This window comes from Dysidea avara, chromosome 3 (genome assembly GCF_963678975.1).
Source record: "Dysidea avara chromosome 3, odDysAvar1.4, whole genome shotgun sequence".
Lineage (NCBI taxonomy): Eukaryota > Metazoa > Porifera > Demospongiae > Dictyoceratida > Dysideidae > Dysidea > Dysidea avara.
Window position 1 is genome coordinate 6,828,060 of NC_089274.1, and position 20,427 is coordinate 6,848,486.

The 20,427-nt window shown below is 36.2% G+C and overlaps 2 protein-coding genes across 10 annotated transcripts; one reads left to right on the forward strand and one right to left on the reverse strand.

Annotated features, from left to right (window-relative positions):
- Positions 1-2,420: 2,420 nt before the first annotated feature.
- LOC136249122 (TNF receptor-associated factor 3-like) lies at positions 2,421-4,601 on the reverse strand. Its single transcript, XM_066041060.1, has 4 exons — positions 3,983-4,601; positions 3,874-3,925; positions 3,722-3,814; positions 2,421-3,662 (listed from the first exon to the last, which is right to left on the reverse strand). Exons 1-4 carry the CDS (start codon positions 4,150-4,152, stop codon positions 2,694-2,696), a joined length of 1,284 nt encoding a protein of 427 aa, XP_065897132.1. The 5' UTR covers positions 4,153-4,601; the 3' UTR covers positions 2,421-2,693.
- LOC136249130 (uncharacterized) lies at positions 4,329-15,469 on the forward strand. Of its 9 annotated transcripts, XM_066041073.1 has the most exons (6): positions 4,338-4,425; positions 4,500-4,586; positions 5,372-5,606; positions 11,530-11,662; positions 11,913-12,059; positions 15,065-15,469. In XM_066041073.1, exons 3-6 carry the CDS (start codon positions 5,576-5,578, stop codon positions 15,159-15,161), a joined length of 408 nt encoding a protein of 135 aa, XP_065897145.1. In that variant the 5' UTR covers positions 4,338-4,425; positions 4,500-4,586; positions 5,372-5,575; the 3' UTR covers positions 15,162-15,469. The 9 variants fall into 9 exon arrangements, 7 of the variants coding, with proteins under 7 accessions (XP_065897144.1, XP_065897148.1, XP_065897150.1 ...); XM_066041072.1 differs by having other exon boundaries at positions 4,329-4,586; XM_066041076.1 differs by lacking the exon at positions 15,065-15,469 and adding an exon at positions 12,128-13,923 and having other exon boundaries at positions 4,329-4,586.
- Positions 15,470-20,427: the final 4,958 nt, after the last annotated feature.

Genomic DNA, 20,427 nt, shown 5'->3' on the forward strand with positions numbered 1-20,427 from the left:
ACTGCTCTATTAGAGTATATCTCGATCTCTCACTTTCTACTTTAAATCTGATTCTTCTAGGGTCTTCAAGTTCTAAGATGATTAATTCATCTATACACTGATTTTCAACTCATTTCCCTGAGCAGTTTTTTCTGGTAAGAGTGGCAAGTATAGCTAATCATTTTATTAACAATACTTGATCACATAATTGTTACACACTGTTGGTTTTTTTTTTGCTGTATTTTCATGTGATTTCTTTCAAACCACAAAAGGTTTGAGGTTCAATAGTTAACGTATTCACATACTGATTTTCAGCTTCTTCAGTTTACCCTGTAGGTATGACAACATATTGGGTGAATAATAACTCAATTGCCTGTTTATCATACTCAGCCAAACTTGGTACCAAGATGCGCCTTGTGCCAAATTTCAAGGCAATCAGAATTTCAGAATGCTCCTAATTATCCAATAGTATAATTATGTATCACTATCAATGGTATGTACCATATCCATTGAGTCCAAATAGTGTAACGAGTTGAGGCTTTATAGACATGCCCCATTGGTCCTAGAGCAATTTAACATGTTGACTTGTTTGACTCTTGTTTCTTTTGTTTTCTTCAGCAATCTCTATTTCCCATCAGTATTGTAGTATATATAATGTAAGGTTGCAGTTGCCAGGCTATAGGCTGTAAGGTTAAGGCTTCCTGTATAAGGTCACCTCTCTAATGTGGAAAATTCATGTTGCCACTGGAAAGCATATGATTTTATTACATTCAGACTTTGTCGTACTTATAACTCATCTGCCACTTCTTGGTGGAACTCTCACTGATGCCACACATGTTACTTGTAATTATGGTTAAAGGACTTTTAAGCTAGTGTAATATAATTATTTTATATTATTGTATGTGTAACATAGTTGTCTAGTGGTTGTGTTTTGTACTGTGTTTATTTGTGTGTGTGTGTGTGTGTGTGTGTGCGTGCTCTGGTAGGGAAGAACAGCTTTTGCCAACTACCGTGAGATTAAACAAAACAAAATCACATATACTGCATGCTGTATTATAACTATGTATAGCTTCACACTCACTGGCTGTGGGTTACTTCCAAGGCAACCAAATAAGTAGTATAGGTATACAACATGTTTGTTAGCTTGTTGGCTCTTCTAATATAGCAATGAAATTGGTCAACATTCTGTCACATACATCTGTAAGATATAACATGCATTGGTATTGTTAGACAAGGGGCTTTTTTTGGGAGGGTGTGGCTATAGCACTGCTCTCTCACTACATGCAAGGTAGGAGGCTACAATTGAGTATAACTGCATAGACAATGGAAATATGGAAAGGGCAAGGGGAAAGGTAAGCTCCTTTGTGAGAATCAAAAAAGAGGTAGTAATAATTGTTTTGGAATGAATGAAGTAAAATCAAAACAGTCTATAACAGTCAACTACTCTAAGTGAGTACTTCCAAAAGGGTTCCTTTAAAGCTCTCCTATAGACTCTAAGAAAAATAGACCAGTGCATAAGCTGAAATTGAACCTGTTATTCTTGACCTCTGATCCGCAATGTAGCTCCCCATTGTGCCTAATATCCTGCCATACCATAATCATAACCCATGCACGCATAAAAGTATAATTCCTTATTAAAATTACTTTAATATATTGTCAGTTTAGCTGCAGTGTTGTTTTTGGGTCGAAATGCTTCCATTTACAGCTAAAATGTTAATTCTATATTAATTTTAGCAAAACTTTAAAGTTAGGCTAACATTTGAATGAAGTCATCTATGACCACTTTCTGAGTCCATGTACTTCCTGATAGTAATAAATGATCAGATAGCTACTATAGTAGTTGAGAGGTAGGTACTGCAAGTGGCAGTTGTACTGACAGATGTTATGGTAGATGTTGATAAACCATTATAGTAATGCCGGAACCAAGAGTACCCCCTCTATTATTATGTACTCTTGCCGGAACCATCCATCATGCATGATACAGACATGTAGGTTTGTTCGTACAAATAGCACTTTTTAAGAAGCATTTTAAAATCACCAACTCAGTATTATCCATCCAGTTCAATTTCATACTACAACAAGAGGTCTATAGGTGAATTTAATGAACATCATGCAGTGTGCTAATTAACATTTCCAGCTATGTATTTCAAAAACCATGCATGCCATCTGCTACTGTTTGTAACAGTTGTGCTGTAAGTTGAGTAGTATCTACATGAACTTTTTTGTGCATGTGCATCCTACAATATAAAGAATTATGAAACTGTGTATAAAGTACATAGCTTTGCATGTAGCACCTTCAATTCTTGGAATTGCAGGATAATAGAATTAAATTGAGTATAATTAGCTACTAGCTATAACCTTCTTAAAAATTGTTATTGTGGTGGCTGACTATATATACATGCACTATCACATATATTAATATCGATATTATCTTGAATGCATTTTGATTTTTGAATGTGTTTTTAATTCACTGCACATATAATTAAAGTGCATGGACAATCCCCCCTCTATCCCAAAACAAATTATGTTAAGTACATTCATAATACATGATGATATTAACTGACTAGAATACAAAAATTTGTAATCATTGATACAAAGTGATTTGTTGATAGTCCTGTAATGTGCTTATTTTCATATAAACATGTACAAAAAAATAAAAATCTGGAAAAAATGATAAATAATACTGCATGTGCTAAAAGCCGGTGCCAAAATTTTTATAATTTGTTTACATTGATGTCACACTTGAAGAATGCCACATCATCAACAACAAATTCAGGATTATCCAGTATTGATAGTGGAGCAAATTTAGGACAACCAGATGCTACATTCATGTCTGATTTTGGACGATGAAAACTAGTACTGGTTGGGTTGGGTCTGAATGACTGTACAATATTGTTGTTGCCTTTCTGGTTCACTAATGTCATTGTCACCATATGCTGGAATGGCCATTCTAGTAAAGCATCATATTCTCCCTTCATGATGGTAAGGAAGTAAGATATGTAACGTCCCTTGCCACTACCATCACCATCTAAATACACACGTAGACACAGTCTGTACCCAAACCTGCTAGTGTAAAATGGTGCTGAATATAAACTGACGGTCTTTCCTAGTAGAGCATCCCTCCTACGTCTGGTTATATCTGGTATCTTCCATACGTAGTTACCATCATATGAAGTAGCTTGAAGTGTTTGTAAGGTGAGAGACACTTCCTCATAAGTATGGTTGATCTCATTAATACTAGCTTGCAAAGTGGATAGAAGGTCCTCAACTCCAGTCAGTCTGAAAGAAATATCTTTTTGCTTGCTTTGAACTTCAATGATTTGCAAGACATTTTCTTTGTGCTTAGTACTGTCCATTTTTTCATGTATTTTGTCTAATTCAGAATACATTGATTCTTCTAAAGTATTCAAACTACAAATACTGGTCATGCCATTTGGCCTCTGAGGTGAATGAGGGGATTGATACTGTTTGGAAGATAAATATTTACAAACTAGGAGAATATGGTCCTTCTGGGATTCGTCCATGTGTTTTACTAATTCTTTATCATTTCTAGTGGCCTTAAATTGACAGCCCAGAAAGTTGAAATTACACTCATCATCAATTTGCGATTTTGGAACCTCCTTATTACATCCTTCATAGGGACTTGATACCTTGACTAGTTGACATCCCTCCTTCAAGTGTTTCTGCAAATATAGTCAAACATGTACCCTGTATGCATCATTCAACTTATGATATAATTTACCTGGTAATATCGATACTCTCCAGTCCAACCACAATGAGGACAGCTGACTACGCTGAAATCAATTTCCTTGGCTATAACCTTGTCATGAAAGTACTGTATGGGAAAGAAAAATACATAGCTATAGCTATAAAACATCGACGAGTATGTCTTACCCCAGTAAATTCGACGTTTGTTTGACATTGTTCACAGAAGAAAGTTGGTGAACTAAATATACACAGGATCAACTAACTTCGACATTATTTTGTTAAACCTAGCCTATACCTTTGCTGCTTTAGTTTCATAGCACAGGGAGTGCATATTCGATGACTGCATTGAAGCTGTAGGGGTCCATTAAGTAAAAAGCCACAACGGACACATTGTAGCCGCTCATCCACTGTATTCAGCTGGATGAGCGAGGTTTTTGTTACCGCGTGTCTTGCAGCCGTGGTCATTCGAGAGTAGAGATTTCCTACCGATTTTTATATATATTTGTTTAAACCCCTTCAACAAGTGTTTCACGAGCTGTTGTTCTAGTAAGTAGTAACCTATGCTTCGTACCGAATTAAATTTCATCCAGTATTTATAAGTCACGGTCAAAGTTTGAGAAAACAAAAATTCTGTACGACGTAATGCATTGGAAAACACGGGATTTTACGACACCACTTATAGTCGAATTTTCAGCGAGTTTCTGTGACCTGTAGTAAGGCTGAAAGACGTGGTTTTAGGTGAATTTGGCATCGGCTTTTTGATGAAAAGATGTTTCGTGGTGCTTAACGACGAAAATTTGTCTTGTCTGTAGCACCATCTATAGGACCAGAGTTTTGCGTTACAACCATCCTGGAATTCAAGACATCCCCATCCACGTCAATACAAGGATAGTTTGAAAGTGAGCAGTTTGTTGTGTTGTGAGGAATTGCTTTATAGCATGCAAGGCGATGCATAACTTGAAAAAACAATGTTTGGCAAGTGATTCCAACCTTGTAAGGCTTCACAACTACCTGTTGTGATGTTCTGATATGTAGTCTGGTACATCGCAGACCCTATCCGCTGGGCCTTATCGATTAGAGATTATAAGCGCCCGCTGGTTATAATCTCTAATCGATAAACCCCAGCGGATAGGGTCTGCGATGTACCAGACTACTGATATGCCCACTACTATTATTGTCTTTTTGTTGTAGCAGCATGAGTGTAATTCTAGTCAGAGACAGTTTATTGTTTCTCTTTATTATGCAATGATGTCATCATATTATACTAGACATATTAAATTTTTAAAATAAGAAATAGGGATTGCTAAAAAAAGTCACGAAACAAGAAGGGATCGCTGGGGTGGTAATGTAAATGACAAATCCCTTTTATACTCAAATGGAACATTTATAGATAGTCAAAATAGGGATTTGTGGTTTACATTACCACCCCAGCGATCCCTTCTTGTTTTGTGGCTTTTTTTAGCGATCCCATAGTTCTTATTTTTAATATGTCTAGTTTGTTTACTTTTTTCCAAATCCACTTATGGATTATAAGTTAATTGGCACATTATAGTGTAGCCTAAGCTAACAGAGATTCCTCAGTTTAAAAGGTTAACTCATTAACTAGATATCTTAATGTAATATTAATTTGTAATCTATGATAAAGACTATTTTCATTCTGATTTGTACACGCACAAAATAATAGGGTAGGACCTAGTCAACTCAGTGTTTCAGCCATCATCATCACACTTTGTGCCATTGCTGAAAACACACTGCTATACGAGCTAGCTACCTGTCAGAAGAATTACTGATTGTGCACCTATCATACAGGAGACAGTGTTGATGATGACACAGGAGACTTGAAGAAGAACAAGATGTCTTAGGTGTTTATTCTAACAGAAGGAAAAGAATGAAACTCTATGATACAAGTTATAAGAATGGTAACTGTTAGTGTTATAATTCCTGTAGAGTCCATTTTTAAAAAAAGAGAGAAGAACGATGCATACATCAAGCATGTGCATTATAGGTGTAGAGTTGTCTAGCAGAATAGGTAGTGAAGAGATAGCTATGCACTGTAGCTGTAGTGCTATTATTGTAGTGATGACGCTTACAACACCTTTGTACAAATGTACGAGTTGCACATATGAACATGCAAGGCTGAATGCAGTAGCAACCGTGTGAGTTGGTGTTAATCAAGCTAAATAGGAGATGGCTAGGCTTGGCCGAAGTCTTCCTATGCCGGTGTCTGCATGTACAAATCACAATGTCACTATACTAGTGGCCAGTGGCGTAGCCAGTCTTACATGATTACCAGGGATTTGGCAGTCATACCCATGCAAGACTACTTTAAACTGGCATATTGAGTTCCAATTGCCAGGACTTAGACTGGGCTCTAGCCCTGGAAAGCCTAGGTGTAGCCTGCTAGCAGCAGTGTGTTATAAAGTGGAACACCATAGGCATAGTCAGCAAATTTAAGTCTGGTTAGCATGTGTTCATAAATGCTTGCAACTGTCAATGTCACTAGCTGATCAGAGAATGTGCTAGAGTAAGTACACGGTAGCTAGTTACAGTGACATAAGCACAGTAGCACACAATCCTCCCATATAAGACTGTCAGGCTTCACACCCTTAAGTTGTTTATGACATGGATACCATATGGGAGGGTTGTTGATGATAGCTATTAGTCTGGCGCCGCCGCCGCCGCCCTTCGCATAAAGTACTTTTTGCGAAGGGACGGGCGGCGCCAGACTAGATAGCTATGTGGTTAGACCACAAAATATTTTTAAATGGTAGGGTTGTAATAAACACCCCACCCAACCTTTTCTCTGTGTGAAAAGCAGCCATAATATCAGCGCTACCGTTCTTCCCCCTATAGTGGACAAACAAGGCACTCACTGTGATGGCTAGGAAGAGACCTGATAAACCGATGCCTTGCATGCGTGCTTGAACGGCTTCTCATAGCGAACACGAGAGACCCTATTATGGCGATCTTGTAAGGTAAAAGAGTGCTGCACAACTTCAATCTGCCACCTATTAACATTATAAATACTATAGTCGAACAATACTTATCCCTGAGCACACAAGATCCCGTAATTTCGTTCTTCTACGGCTTCTTCCGTATACGGAACAGCAGGCAATGGCGAAGAACTTAGAAATTTATCGAGGTGGTTAGCGATCTGTGGAGTACGGGTTAATTAATGGGTCATGGACACGCAGAAGGACTCAGTGAGTAAGGCTGTGTAGTTTTTATCGCGAAAAAATGGAAGCCTTGGGCTGTACACGAGTGAAACAAAATAATAATAATATTATGAATAATAATATGAACAATTCGCGTAAAATTCGCAATTTTTGAATGTTTCCAAATTTCGTCTAGACCATTTTTACTGCTATATCACAATTTTTCTGAGTTCAGTGTTTGATAATAAGCCTTCTGAGGGTTGTTTTATGCTCGAGTCTGCTTTCTAAAGCTAGTTTTAAGTGACTGCTCTATTAGGATTTTCAAAAATTCCACTGCGATCCCTATTATGAACCCACTATCGTGGCTCATGAAACCCACTATCGTGGTTCATGATAATAATTACTATCTTCTGTACTTTTAGTGTGGCAAATAAAGTGAAGCAGTATCAAAAACTTGCTGTCTTCCAATAATACTGAAGAATACTGGTCATATATGTTGGAATCTGATTGTTGTATTTTGCAAAGTAATTATTAATTGTGTCCTGTAATGTCTAAGGTCATTCTATAATACAATATCACTAATTATTCATCTGTAAATATGTTTGGGGTCCCTTTATTTATAGAACTCACACTATTCTTAGCAAATTACTGATTCAAACATTAATTATTACAAGTGGTCATTCTACAAAGGAGTGGTCACTTTAGAAAGGTTTTATCTAGCTCATGCATTTTACTACATTAAATGGTTATGTGGTGAAAATTTCATGTCATTAGGAGATTCATACTCAAATTTATGGCACTTTGGATATTGTGCTTGGTACCACGTTAATGTACAGAAAAGCCCTAAAAATGTCGTACACAAAAATCACCACTCTGATGCTTATATCTTTGGTAGGAGTCACTGATGGTTTGCACTAAAATGATTCTAATAGATAGCACAATATATGCCATACCAAAGAATTTAAGGAATGTAAAATTTTCAATTTGGTTGGAAGTCTCTATTGAGAGATTCAGAAGTTTTGCAATAGTATTTATGAAGTTTGTGTAGAACTTCTATTTATACTGCTACCTTACGTAATAGGAGTGTATCTAAAATTTTATATGTGCTATAATTTTGACACTAAATAGCACCTATAGTATTTTACCACAGATAATAGAGCACATAAAAGGGAAACTCAAGTGGTTTCCGGTTTGATTTCTGCTACACGTGACAGGTAGCTTTGTGCTCAAGCCCGGGAATTAGTGTTCTAAGCAGCGTAAATAGTTATCCAACAGACTACAGCAAGTATTGAGACCTTTGCTTATTCTGGCTGCAATGTAGGCTTTGCTTTTTATTGTTAAGATCTGCACTTTTTGCAGTGATGTGTTTGAGGGGTCATCGCTCTTCAGTTGGCCGTCCATCAACCACTAATATTGATATGGCCTACTCTGAGGGTCGCTTGGAGTCTGGCGGCCTTGTTTGATTGCTGGTATTTCCAGCTGTCCAGCACTTTAACACCTAGTGCTGGGGGTGGTGGCAAGGGCAGTCCATCTAGCCCAGGGGAAAATAATTGAGACCTTTGTGAGAGATTTTGGCGAGAGAATTCAGACCGTAGATTTTGTAACGCATTTATAACTCGTATAACTGTGATTGTTACACGCCATTGTACTTCCTCATACATACTGCTTCTTGCATAGCCGATTCCACTTTCGAGTCTTGTGGTAAGCTAGGCATGCCACCAATACAGTCTTTTGCCCTTGCATTGTACTGCTAGGGGTCTTTTGGCTTGTCTTGGTAAAAATGGAAGATACTTTTGTGCTCGGATACTTTGTCGTTTCTTCGAGCAACCATTCCTGTTTCACTAATATTTCCTCTGGTTCTCTTTGTTAAATGGTAATATTACAGTTAAAAGGATAGAATATATTTGCAAAGAAAGTTATGGGGGTTAATTTTTGGGCCGTTTTCTTCACTTTCAGTTTCGTTTTATTTTTTGTAGAACTTCCTTGAGAGTTGCTATGCTAGCTAGTTCCCTCAATTACTTACTTGAGTTCATTGTAGCGAAGTTTCACAGTTGTTGGTTACAAAATTCTGTCGTTACAGCAATTATTTGTTTCTCTTCGATACAAGCGCAGCAAGCATAACGAGTATGTTTGTGATGTAATACATGGAATAGAAATGTACATTAATTTTAGTGATGTCACGTTATTCGTTTCCTATCCCTTTTATGTATTCTATTATCTATGCTTTTATGTACTCTATACGGACTGGTCAGAAATAGTATGCCGTACGTTAATGGACAGGTTTTTAGGTCGATGAGTATAACCACTCTAATACATGTAGAACAGTCACATTACATGAGCTAGCTACCATGCAGTTCATCACAATGAGCATGCATAGTGTAACTTGTGAGATAATAGCTATCTCAGATGCAGATTGCAGATCTCCAGTAGGATGGAATCCATGTCGCACTTGTATTAATGGCACGCATAAGACAAGTAGGAGAAAGAGTACCTATAGCTAATTGTCTACACATAATTTCTGCTATACACATTCAGTTTTGCATGATCTTTAGTTACCATACCTTTATACTGATGATGTTAGTGTTGATAGTGTAAAATTTTTTTTGTTCTTAGAGATAGGCACCGGCCTATTATGCTTTTAATTTTGCCTACTATGCTATGCTGCAGTGCTCAAAATTATTGCCTATTATGCTCATAATTATGCTCAAATTTTTGCCACAGTTCGCATGTTTTGTTACTTTCTAATGGATAATAATACACTTTAGCTTATGAACAACTGGGTAAATGTAAAAAGTACTCTCGTTGTGCATTAAGAATTTAGCTGCATTGTAAACTATAATAACAGTCGCGTCAAATAACTATACTCCACTACCATATCAGTGTTCTATTAGTGCAAGTCAACCTTTTTCTGTAGCATGCATTTTTGCTGCATAGGTGGTGGAGACGAGGGGGCCATGACCCCCCTACTTTTATGGAACAATGTTTACAAGAAAAGATCGAGGTACTCTAAAGAACAGTCAAGATCTAGATACTTTAATAGAACAGTCACACTATTCAGAGAAGCAGTGTAGCAAGCTACTTAGCTATATATGTGTAGTTATAAATGAGGAGATATAGTTGGTGGAGGACAGCTATTGTCAGCAGGTGATAACCTTTTTTTTGGTCTTCAGCTTACAGCTGACCTGGCCCCCTCACTCTTTGGCCTGCTCCACCACCCCTGGCTTACAGTATGACAATTATTCTGCCTATTATGCTAACATTATGCTTGATGCTTTCAGGCACCTATTATGCTCAGAATTATGCCAGCATAATAGGCTGGTGCCTACTTAGAGAAAACTTCCTATAGCTACTGCTGTTTTTGTTGAATATACTGCAGTTGGTGCTCTCCTCTCTTTGATAGCTATTATAAGCTCTTTAGTAGGTAAGCTTTAATGTACTGAATAAACAGCATCCTTAGTCATAATATGCAACAGTTTATTGTGTCAATTATGCATGCATGTTTGCAAACATTAAGATTCTTTGTAACAAACAAGAAAACATTGCATGCACAAAATCATACATACCATACATCATCCAGATGATGGTCGATGTCAGTGCATTCCCACATATTTACTGACATTCAGCCAGTAATGTCTGTCACAGCTTCACAACAACACTTTTGTATTATAAGGCTTTGGTGAGGGGAAAGTTTGGCAAAAATGTACAAACTGCAGAATCTTGGAACAAAATAAATTGAAAATTAAGCAAATAGAGCTTAAAAAGGCCTGACTTTCCAAATACTGTATATGTACTTGTAACTGAAATTCAATCATACAAACAGCAGCAAAAAAAGATATGCACACAGTCACAAAGGCAGGACCTCAGCTTATACAAATATTGAACAAACATTGTTCTCTTCATTAGCCTTTCGATACACAATTCCTTACATAGTAATATTTTTGTACTGCTTACGCTAAATATGAAAAGGATGGCCAACATACCGTAATACAGTGAACATGTGTACGTACATGCACTAAACAGATGTCTAATAATCTAACATCTGATATCTTTACATTAGGAATTTCATTAACATGTGCTATTCCCATAATAGAACAGTTTATGCCGACTCAAAAAATTCATTCATACCTTTATTTCTACACAGATTGACAATGCCATTGTAAAAGACTCCAGACAATTCTTACTACAGTGCTCTGTACATGTACTGTATTTTATTCCATAACTGCATAATCTTTCCTCCACTGCAAAATGTGGTAATCATCACTAGGAAGGAATGCCAATTGTAATGTTTTACACCAATGCCAAAAGGCAGGATATTGTACAGCTGTGACTCCAATGTGTGTGGTTATTGGAGCCTGCATGGTTTAGTGGGCAAGGTTATATTAATTTGGTGATTTTATTAATTAATTGTGTTGGCAGACTTCTAATGTGGCCCAACCCCAACTGTGATATCAACAAAATGAAGTCAGAATTTAGGTGGTTTGAAAGCCTTCATAGTGCAAGCCTTGTTGAACCTTCCTTGGAAAAGTAGTGTCTCGACAATCCTCTGTTGGTACAAATATTTTAATAATGCCCAGTGCAAAATCATATTTACAAAGCATTGCCAGGATACACAGCTATAATAGCCAATTGAATGTCATGAAAACAAGTCTAGTAATGATTAAGTTACCATTGGTTACATATACCATAGATGTACTAACCCCAGTCATGTACGTCATTACTATTGGAGTGTTGACTGGCATCTGTGGGGCTTGTTGTATATACATTGTTGGTTCTGCTGTACCAGATGTCCCTCCATCACCATTCATAAGGAGAACTCAAAGGTATATTACATACTTTACTATTGATTATGCAAAAGCCAATAATTTGAGTTTGTCCTGACACACATACATTAGCTGTGTATATATGAACAGCTGTCAAATGGTTTTGAATTCTCTTAGTGTATTGGTTGACACATGTATAGGCTTTCAATTGCATGCAAACATACTTATAGTAGTGCTCCATGGTGATCACTTAGCTACAAAATAGACAGTAGCAGTATGTGAACTATCACACCATATCATGTTTTTACAGGAGGACACCATTGACACATTCACCACCAGTCTACTGTGTTGTTGATGCCATGGTGACTACACCAGTTAACAACTCATCTCCTTCAACAAGATCTTCAAGTGTTGTCACAACAGTTTCAATGGAAAGGTCAAATTCAGTGCCACTGGAGTATGTTACGCTGCCACTAATATGTAAATTTGTATACCAATGCCTTCGCACATTAACCTAAACTACAGGTATTATCTGAAGAACAATGCTTGTAGGATGACTCTATCAAATGTATAATATAGGTCTGTCCATGGGGTACAGAGAGTCTATCACAAGGTGAACATTTGTATCTACCAATATTGATGACTCGGCACATCGTGACTTGGTCAACTTATAATGTCAACAGGAGTATACATAATAATGTACTTATACTCTTTCTCTTAATTTCATTGTCTCTGCTCATCATTACTATAGTCTATACTACAATATGGCCTATATGTGTACACAATGGCTCTTCCTTAACTACATCATTTTGCTCGCAACAGTTTTCAGCAATCAGGTAAAATGTAAATTTCCACAATTAAAATTTTTTGTGCACTCATGATTATTATTATACTGCAGACTTACACTCTATTGTTAGTGACTTGAATCAGTATAGCTATGAAATACGCATCTCACTTGTAGCCAAGTAATGATAAAGAATTGCTAGATTTTGTTTTATGATATGCCATGGCTAGATAAAGTTCTTTATCAGCAAACAAAAAATTTTGGAACTATATATCTATGTCTTGACTGAAAAGTTGCTGTTCTACAAAACCTACATAGCTATAGTTAATGGTGTCTATATAATGATCATTGGTAAATTATAATTATACAGTAAATGCCTATTTGCTGCTGCTGCTGCCGCCGCCGCCCCAGCAGCAGCATTCTCCTGTTCATATGTAGATCCATGCAAAATTCTAAAGCTGGCTTTGTAAATGCATACATATATATGCTTATCTAAAGATATAAGCCAAGGTTATTTGTGATCAGAATGTAACTAAGTAACTGTTTTATTATGTGTACAGTACAATATACATCTTTAGTTGACGGGTATAATAACTATAGTAGCCATGATCTATATTACATGTGACGTCAGCTTAATAGAAACATTACCAACACTGTTCAGTAACTACCCTTGTTGGTTTAATTGCCATTTTTACTTTTGGCTATATTTCATCCCAAGTTGGACAACTGACTAAGAAAACATATCTCATTACTTCATAATGATATATTATCAAGTTACATAAACATTCCATGGTATCCACATGCAAGTGGAAACCGGCCATGCATTGGCTTAAGTCGGCCTTGCAGTAATCATGGCTGGTAACATCTCGCTCATGCATTGAAGGTATGGATAAGTGAAACTGAACCTATATGGCTACCATGATGTCCCATGATCATCGTGTTTGACTCTACTATTGGATGACAAGGGATGACAAGTACCAATAGAATATTATACCAGCACAAACTGTTGTTTATAATAGACAGACATGCAGTTATAATGGATGATTACTGACTTTATTCACTAATTCTCTACATATATGCAGTCATCCAGCAAAATCATTCTTATTCTTCTGTAGTATATTATACTGGTGCTTTCTTTCATTTTTAAAAGAAACTCACACAAAGTTCCCATGTGTATACTCACTAAGCCTTACCTTGTCATTTTTGTGGACTTGGGAATTAAAAAAGAACTCTGTCTTAATTTGCAGCATATATTATGTGTATCATCAGAGAACATGTGTATGCATGTGTGCTATTGTACACAGCATATTTTAACATGCATGCTGTTCAAAATAATAAACCACCTGCAAATAATTTAGATAATTTCTCAAGGTGCATACATCAGTTATAATGTTTGTGCATGCGTGCCATGTAAGGCACTGTAATCTCCAAGTAGGATTGACCATTACAAAACAAAGTCAATTCGTTATTGATCTGAGGCATAGACTGTTACCACATGCACCACTATACTGCTGATTACACAACAAAGTTATTTTGAATGAAAAAATTGCGTATAGTTTCAACAGGATGAACACATCATTTGTTGATTTCACTTGTTCATTGAGCTGTTGTATGGCAATAAATCAGCTTGTACAGATCACAAACTATATACATAATTAAGATGTGGCTATCGATCCTCTCTGCAATTAATGATATAATATTATTTAGTTTGTTACCAAGTAATTACAAATTGTACATTTCTCAGGTTGCAAATAGTGCTTGGTGACGTATTGAAACATAACTTAAGTATATAATGAAACATGGTTACTCAATCAGGTCTGTAGGACACCTGGTCCTATAGCCTGTTTTAAAATGTTATATAAAGTGTGGCTATTTCATGCATGTAAAACATCAAAATATTTATACACCCTGCATGCATGCAGTAGTGATTGTGGGCCCAGTCAGTATCTCAATGCAATATCATGTATATAGGAATAAACAACTTCTAATTCATGAGCCAGAAAGTTTGTCAACTGTGTAATGGGTATATCAATATAGGCATCCTAACTACCAGCCACAACCTGCCTTTGCAAATCGAGTGTTTGTTCAAATAATAAGTTAATGCCTCCATGCACACACTGGTTATTGAAAACTGCATTCAACAAACACAAGAAAACCTTGGTCTGTTCAATAGTGAATGTGGAGCCTTTACTCTATTGAATAGACCAAGGTTTTCTTGTGTTTGTTGAATGTGTTCCAATTAGACAACAGCTCTCCCTCGCTACTTAGCTAGTACTTAATATAAGTTCATGAATATTTTGGAAACAGCCAATTAATGGATCCATGATCGCATTACTACACTAACACATCAAAGAAACAGCTAAAACTGCTTATCACACAGACTAAGTATGTACTCAGTATATAATACAAAAATGTTGGCTGTCAACACCACCACCCCATGAACATTTAATGCAGCCACATACTGTTCCATTATTTTAGTAAGAGATTTATATGATACTGATGGTAGTTAATGTAGACATTCGTGCTGGGTGATATATTAACATAATTATGATAGATCACAATTATATATGTCATGATGATAATGATAACTAGAAATTATATCATGATAGAGTGCACATCATTACCCAGTACAACAGACATAATATTATGAGCTTGTTTAACAGACATTCTGTCTCCAGTTTTGCTAGACATTGTGCTGCACAGATACTGTTGAGTATTTTGGTAACACATTCACCATTTGGAAAGCAATACCCAGAGTCAGCAGTTGGCCAGTGAGAAGAGTAGTAGATCAGACGGCCACTACAAACTATAGATAAAGATGATGATGAATGCATTGCAGATTCAGCTATAGAAGACTATGAATTGTATAGCAAATATTATTCTAAAATTTTAAAATTCTTTAGCTGCATAAACTGCACATGATGCTAGTGCATATAACATGGTACTGTAATGCATACAGGGTAGTATAAAATTGACAATAAAAAGAAAAATATTAAGTGTCCACGTTGAAATGTCGTGCACGCACTCACATATGTATATATATATTCATATTGTGAATAAATTTTGCCATGATATATGACATAAAAATAATGTATATTGCCCAGCACTATAGTAGACATAAATTCCTATCAAACACATCAAGAATTAATATTCTGACACATGCATAACTTGAATGTGCTAGCTGATGAGCAGTTCAACTAAAACTTATTATATGCACGGGAATCAGTTCAGGGATTTTTATCCTACCTCAGTTATGTTTAGCCTGCATGGGATGAGTTAGCAGTTCCCCAGCACGTACCCATTATGTATAGGGGAAACCAAAGGTGGTCCAGTGGCTTTTTAGCAGTGAAACCAACTTTGGGTTTATAAAATGACCACAAATAAACTTCATTGGCCAAGGGGGATTTGACCAGGAAATCATGTACTCGGTTTACAAAAAGGTCTTTCTATAAAGGTACTACGAAATGATGTGTATTTTGGCCTCAAGTTTATATGATTGCATGATTTGTAGTTGCAAAAATGGATGTATACTGTAAAGAGATGGAAACTGGAATAATTTTGTATACATACATAATATGTTTGTGCATGCATGGCATTATTAAAGTAGAAAAGTTTCCACTTCAAAGTTTCCACCGCAATGAAAAAAAACAACAGCCAAAGTGATTGCTGCTTTTATACAAGAATATGTATTGGAAAGATTGCTGTATGCATTTGTAAGTACATGGACTCCAGTCTGCTGTTACTAATAATAAAGAAGCTAGTGCAAGATTTCATGAGCTAAGTATATGTACTGACTTCCCTTATAGCTTTCATCACTATATATAGACAGCTGGGTCTGCAATTACGCATATATGACCAGGAAATTAAAATAGGAAGTGACTGTGCAAAGCTTATTGAGTAGTGCACAGCTCACAAAATCTTACTACAATGAATTAATTCTTGTGATTACATTTTTGTGTCAGTATATACAAAAGGAGATTGAAATTGTGATAGTTCAGCACTTGTGCTATAAAGCCTTAATATGCAATAAAATGAAATTTGACTGCGGTTGTTAACTACGTAATGGTTACTAGGGTGTAGTAATGTGCATTACCAGGCTTCTAATTACTGTTACCAAGTGACAAACTACGTATTTTGAGTACAGCTGTAGAATTTAATAAATTGCTATGTAGAGAGGAAGATATAGTCTGAGTATTTTACAATACTAGTGCACACTATGCCTTATATGGTAATTACACGAACAGGTGCAATCAATGAACGTAAAATGTATGTTGTGCTATAGGTCCACTGAACCCACTTGTACTTACTAAAATACTTCCACACAATCGCATGCATAAGTTATAACAATTTAAGGTTTAGTAGTTAGGACAATGGCCTGGTAAATCGAAAGTTTCTATGATCAGCACCCAACGGATAACCATATGCTCCAGATTATCCGAGCAAGAAACTTTACTACCATTGGTCCAGCCTATTTTGCATGTCTCAAGGCAGTTAGTTGAATAAAAGGAGAATCTCTGTGCTTAGTTAGCTAATGCTTTAAAACAACTATTGAAATATACCTACATTCCATTACAACACACCACATAGAATAAGTACAGACACATCATTCACTTTACCTATTCAATTGAGGTTACACCCCTAATGGTCTCCTAAATTACCATGATATACGTAAGTACATCTGCTTTACAAAAACCAGAGATGTATAGCATATTGCCAGAGCTTCTATATGACCATCTCATGTACACAACCACACACACACATGCACGCAAACTGTAGTCTTGTCTAATTATGAGTGCAAATAAATTTGCAATTTCTATCATTGGCTTTGAAAGAAAGCACAAATGCCACCTGTTACCATCACAATGATACAGTCTTTGATATAATTTTACTTGCCTCATCATGTTCCACTACTCTTTTCTACTGTTGTATCATTATGCAACTATAATTCCTCAGAACAACAATGTATAGCTGTACCTGACTTTTACAATGGCACATTAGAGCCTACTAGCAATTACTACATACCAACAAAGAGAAAAATATTCCACTAAGTTTGGCTTGATGAGTGTACAAGGAAGTCACCATAATTATACACATAGCCTTGCAAATTCACTTCCTGCTAGTGAGTATGAGGGTAAGTCCTTTAGTACTTGCATTCAACACAATGTTTGAACCTCTATGTACACACTTATTATTGTTATAGCATAACAGTTGACTGGAGTACTTAACAATGCATACGTTACATTTGAAGTGTTATTACAGTGTTCACTATTTTTGGTTCTTTGCACCAAGATTGGGGAATAGCAATTGAATAGTGACTTGTCTTTATATTTATATGCCCATGACAAGCTCTGCGTGCACATGTACTGTTAAGTTTGAGATTTATCTCATGAATGTATAAAAGTTTGGACATATACAGACAAGATTAGTAATCATCTCACAACAGTCCATTGATTCTGATACAACCATGTTTAGTACTTCCCGAATGGATAGTAAAATACATCTCACACAATACAATTTCAAAATGCAACAGTGTCAGTGACTACCAACAATTACACATACTGCAATGAAATATTACTTGAATAGATCAATCCTATTGTCTTTCAATGTCCATGATTGCTGATAAATCCCCTATTGACCACCAGAATAACATTGAGGTTTACTTGTGGTCATTATATAAACCAAAAGCGATTTCCGAAAAAAACCAATATATCCCCTTTGGCTTCCCCAGCATAAAGGGAACAGCTAACTCACTTTCAATAGTAATCTCTAAACATAGCTGAGGTAGGAAAAGCTTGATGTCATGTAAAAAGTCCTGAATGATTCCCATGTATATTACTTTCTAAATTTTGTTAGTTGGTTCATCAGCAAGTATGTACACATTTAGTATACTGTGTCAGATCAAGAATCTTAACTCTTGGTCAGGTAATTCATGTATCCAATAGCAGCAGCGGAGGAAGTAGTTGATATGAGAGGGGGCTCCGCTGGGCTGACCCAGACTTATTTCTATAGTTTGGTGAGGTGAGACCAAAAAAAAAAAAAAAAAAAAAAAAAAAAAGGTCACAACCAACTGACAAGAGTTTTCCACCTCACCAGCTACCATTTCTAGCTGATAAACTACATAAAAATTCTTACATAGCTCGCTGCACACTGACTACTTTATTAGAGTGACTGCTCTATTAGAGTATCTCGATCTTTATCACGGTCTTCAAGAAAGATAATTTCGTTTTGATATCATTCTGAAGGGGGGCTTTAGCCCCCTAGCCCCCCCCTTTCCGCCGCCTATGTCCAATAGGAATGTACATAGCTTAGCTAGTATGTTTTTTTTAGTTAAATCTTTTACTAAAATGATGGAACATAAATTTTGACTTGAAATGCTGTATTAAACTTTAATGGGGGTGGCAGTCATCACTCTTTAAAGAAACAGCTAAACTAACTGCTGATCAACAAAGCTACTGGCAAAGTTTAAAGTGTGTGGGATGTGTACACAGAGTCCATTATTCTAAGTGGTTGCTTCCAAGATCTTAAAAATTTAAAAGCTAGTAGCAAGATTGCAACAAAAAGTGCTTAAACGGGGATCATCAACTGAAGTGCAAATTTTAATAATTAGCAATAAATGGTTAAGTAGGGATTAAATGTGCATTTCAGGAAATGGTCGCATTGTTTAAGCACTGATCCCCACTAGCTTGTAAAATTCCTAATTTCCTTATACTTATTTGTTAACTTTGTTGTAACATAATTCATCATTAGTGGACTTCTACTACACCACATCAAAATGATACCAGACGTATAAAAGCTTATAATTATACGATAAAAAGTGCACCCTTATTCTAATTAATGTAGCCATTTTACACAGTTTTTAAATATATAAGCTGTCTGTTACACAGCCCTATACACTTGGAGAACACAATCAACCTGTTTACTTCAACTGTTGAAGATGTGGTACAAAAATTATGGATGATTTTTTTTTGTTCTTTTCTTAATGGGTCATATGATGCTAGGTATTGTTCTCTGTGAGGTACTTGAGTATCACTGATCTGTATGGCAATGAATCATGACTTTCTCTGCCATGTAAAGAAACATCAAAACAGTCACACCTTGCAGTAGTAATTGTGAGCCCTGTCAATTTCCCAACAGCAGGTACCATGTAGTTAATGTGGGTAGAAATAATATGAGCTGTTAACTACGTAATGGTATAACTAGTGACTAGGTATAACAATAGGCATCCTTTGTGTAAAAAGGATCATGATGTCTTCCCATAGCATAGGTCTAGTCACTAAGTTATCTGATGGTGGCTATAGGGTGTGGATGGGTTCTCCCACAGGCAAATAGAATACTATCAAGGGAATCATTCAGGTTATAATTGGGACATGATATTAAAGCACTAAAGGAGGCTTTGTAACTGCCAGTATGTTTGAACTGTGTAAAATTCAGCTTTTGATACCTACACTAGTCTGTTCAAAGATGTCGAGTAAAGTGAATGTTTAGACTATTAAACGATGATCAATGCTTATGTTCAGGCACATTGCTCTTGTGTGGCCATGTTTGATAATGCATCGTAGACTAGTTACCCTGTGCCACAGTGGCCTGTACTGTAACTAACTGCTGTTGCTGTTCTTCCTTTTGAGCTTACATTACTAATGCACCAAAAGCTGGTTAATTTAGTGGTTCCAAGTATTCTTCACTGCTACGCATATTCCTGCCTTAATTATAAGCTTCAAAATTTGTTAGCTACATACATCACAAAATACGCTAAATCAGATACCAGCAAACATTATAACTCAACTTTAGTTCTATAAGACAACATATACTCTGTCAATATACCTAATCATTATGACTCTGCTATAGCCTTGTGATATTGTATGTATTATACATGAACATAACAAGAATTGAACACAAGGAGGTACTCTAGCCACATATTCCTTGCCTTTATAGGACTGAGAGATACAAAACAGCCATTAAAAATTTTCCATTATTTCCATTTTTTTTTGTTTTTTTTTGTATTTGAAGTTAATCACTATGTTGTTGTTGTAATCCTATGTGA

Coding starts and splice junctions, on each gene's coding strand:
- LOC136249122 (XM_066041060.1), bottom strand. CDS start 4,152: ATGACCACGGCTGCAAGACACGCGGTAACAAAAACCTCGCTCATCCAG. Junction 3,926..3,982: donor ATGAAACTAAAGCAGCAAAG/GTATAGGCTAGG, acceptor GTGTATATTTAG/TTCACCAACTTTCTTCTGTG. Junction 3,815..3,873: donor CAAACGTCGAATTTACTGGG/GTAAGACATACT, acceptor TTTCCCATACAG/TACTTTCATGACAAGGTTAT.
- LOC136249130 (XM_066041072.1), top strand. CDS start 5,576: ATGAAACTCTATGATACAAGTTATAAGAATG. Junction 5,607..11,529: donor TGATACAAGTTATAAGAATG/GTAACTGTTAGT, acceptor CATATACCATAG/ATGTACTAACCCCAGTCATG. Junction 11,663..11,912: donor TTCATAAGGAGAACTCAAAG/GTATATTACATA, acceptor ATGTTTTTACAG/GAGGACACCATTGACACATT.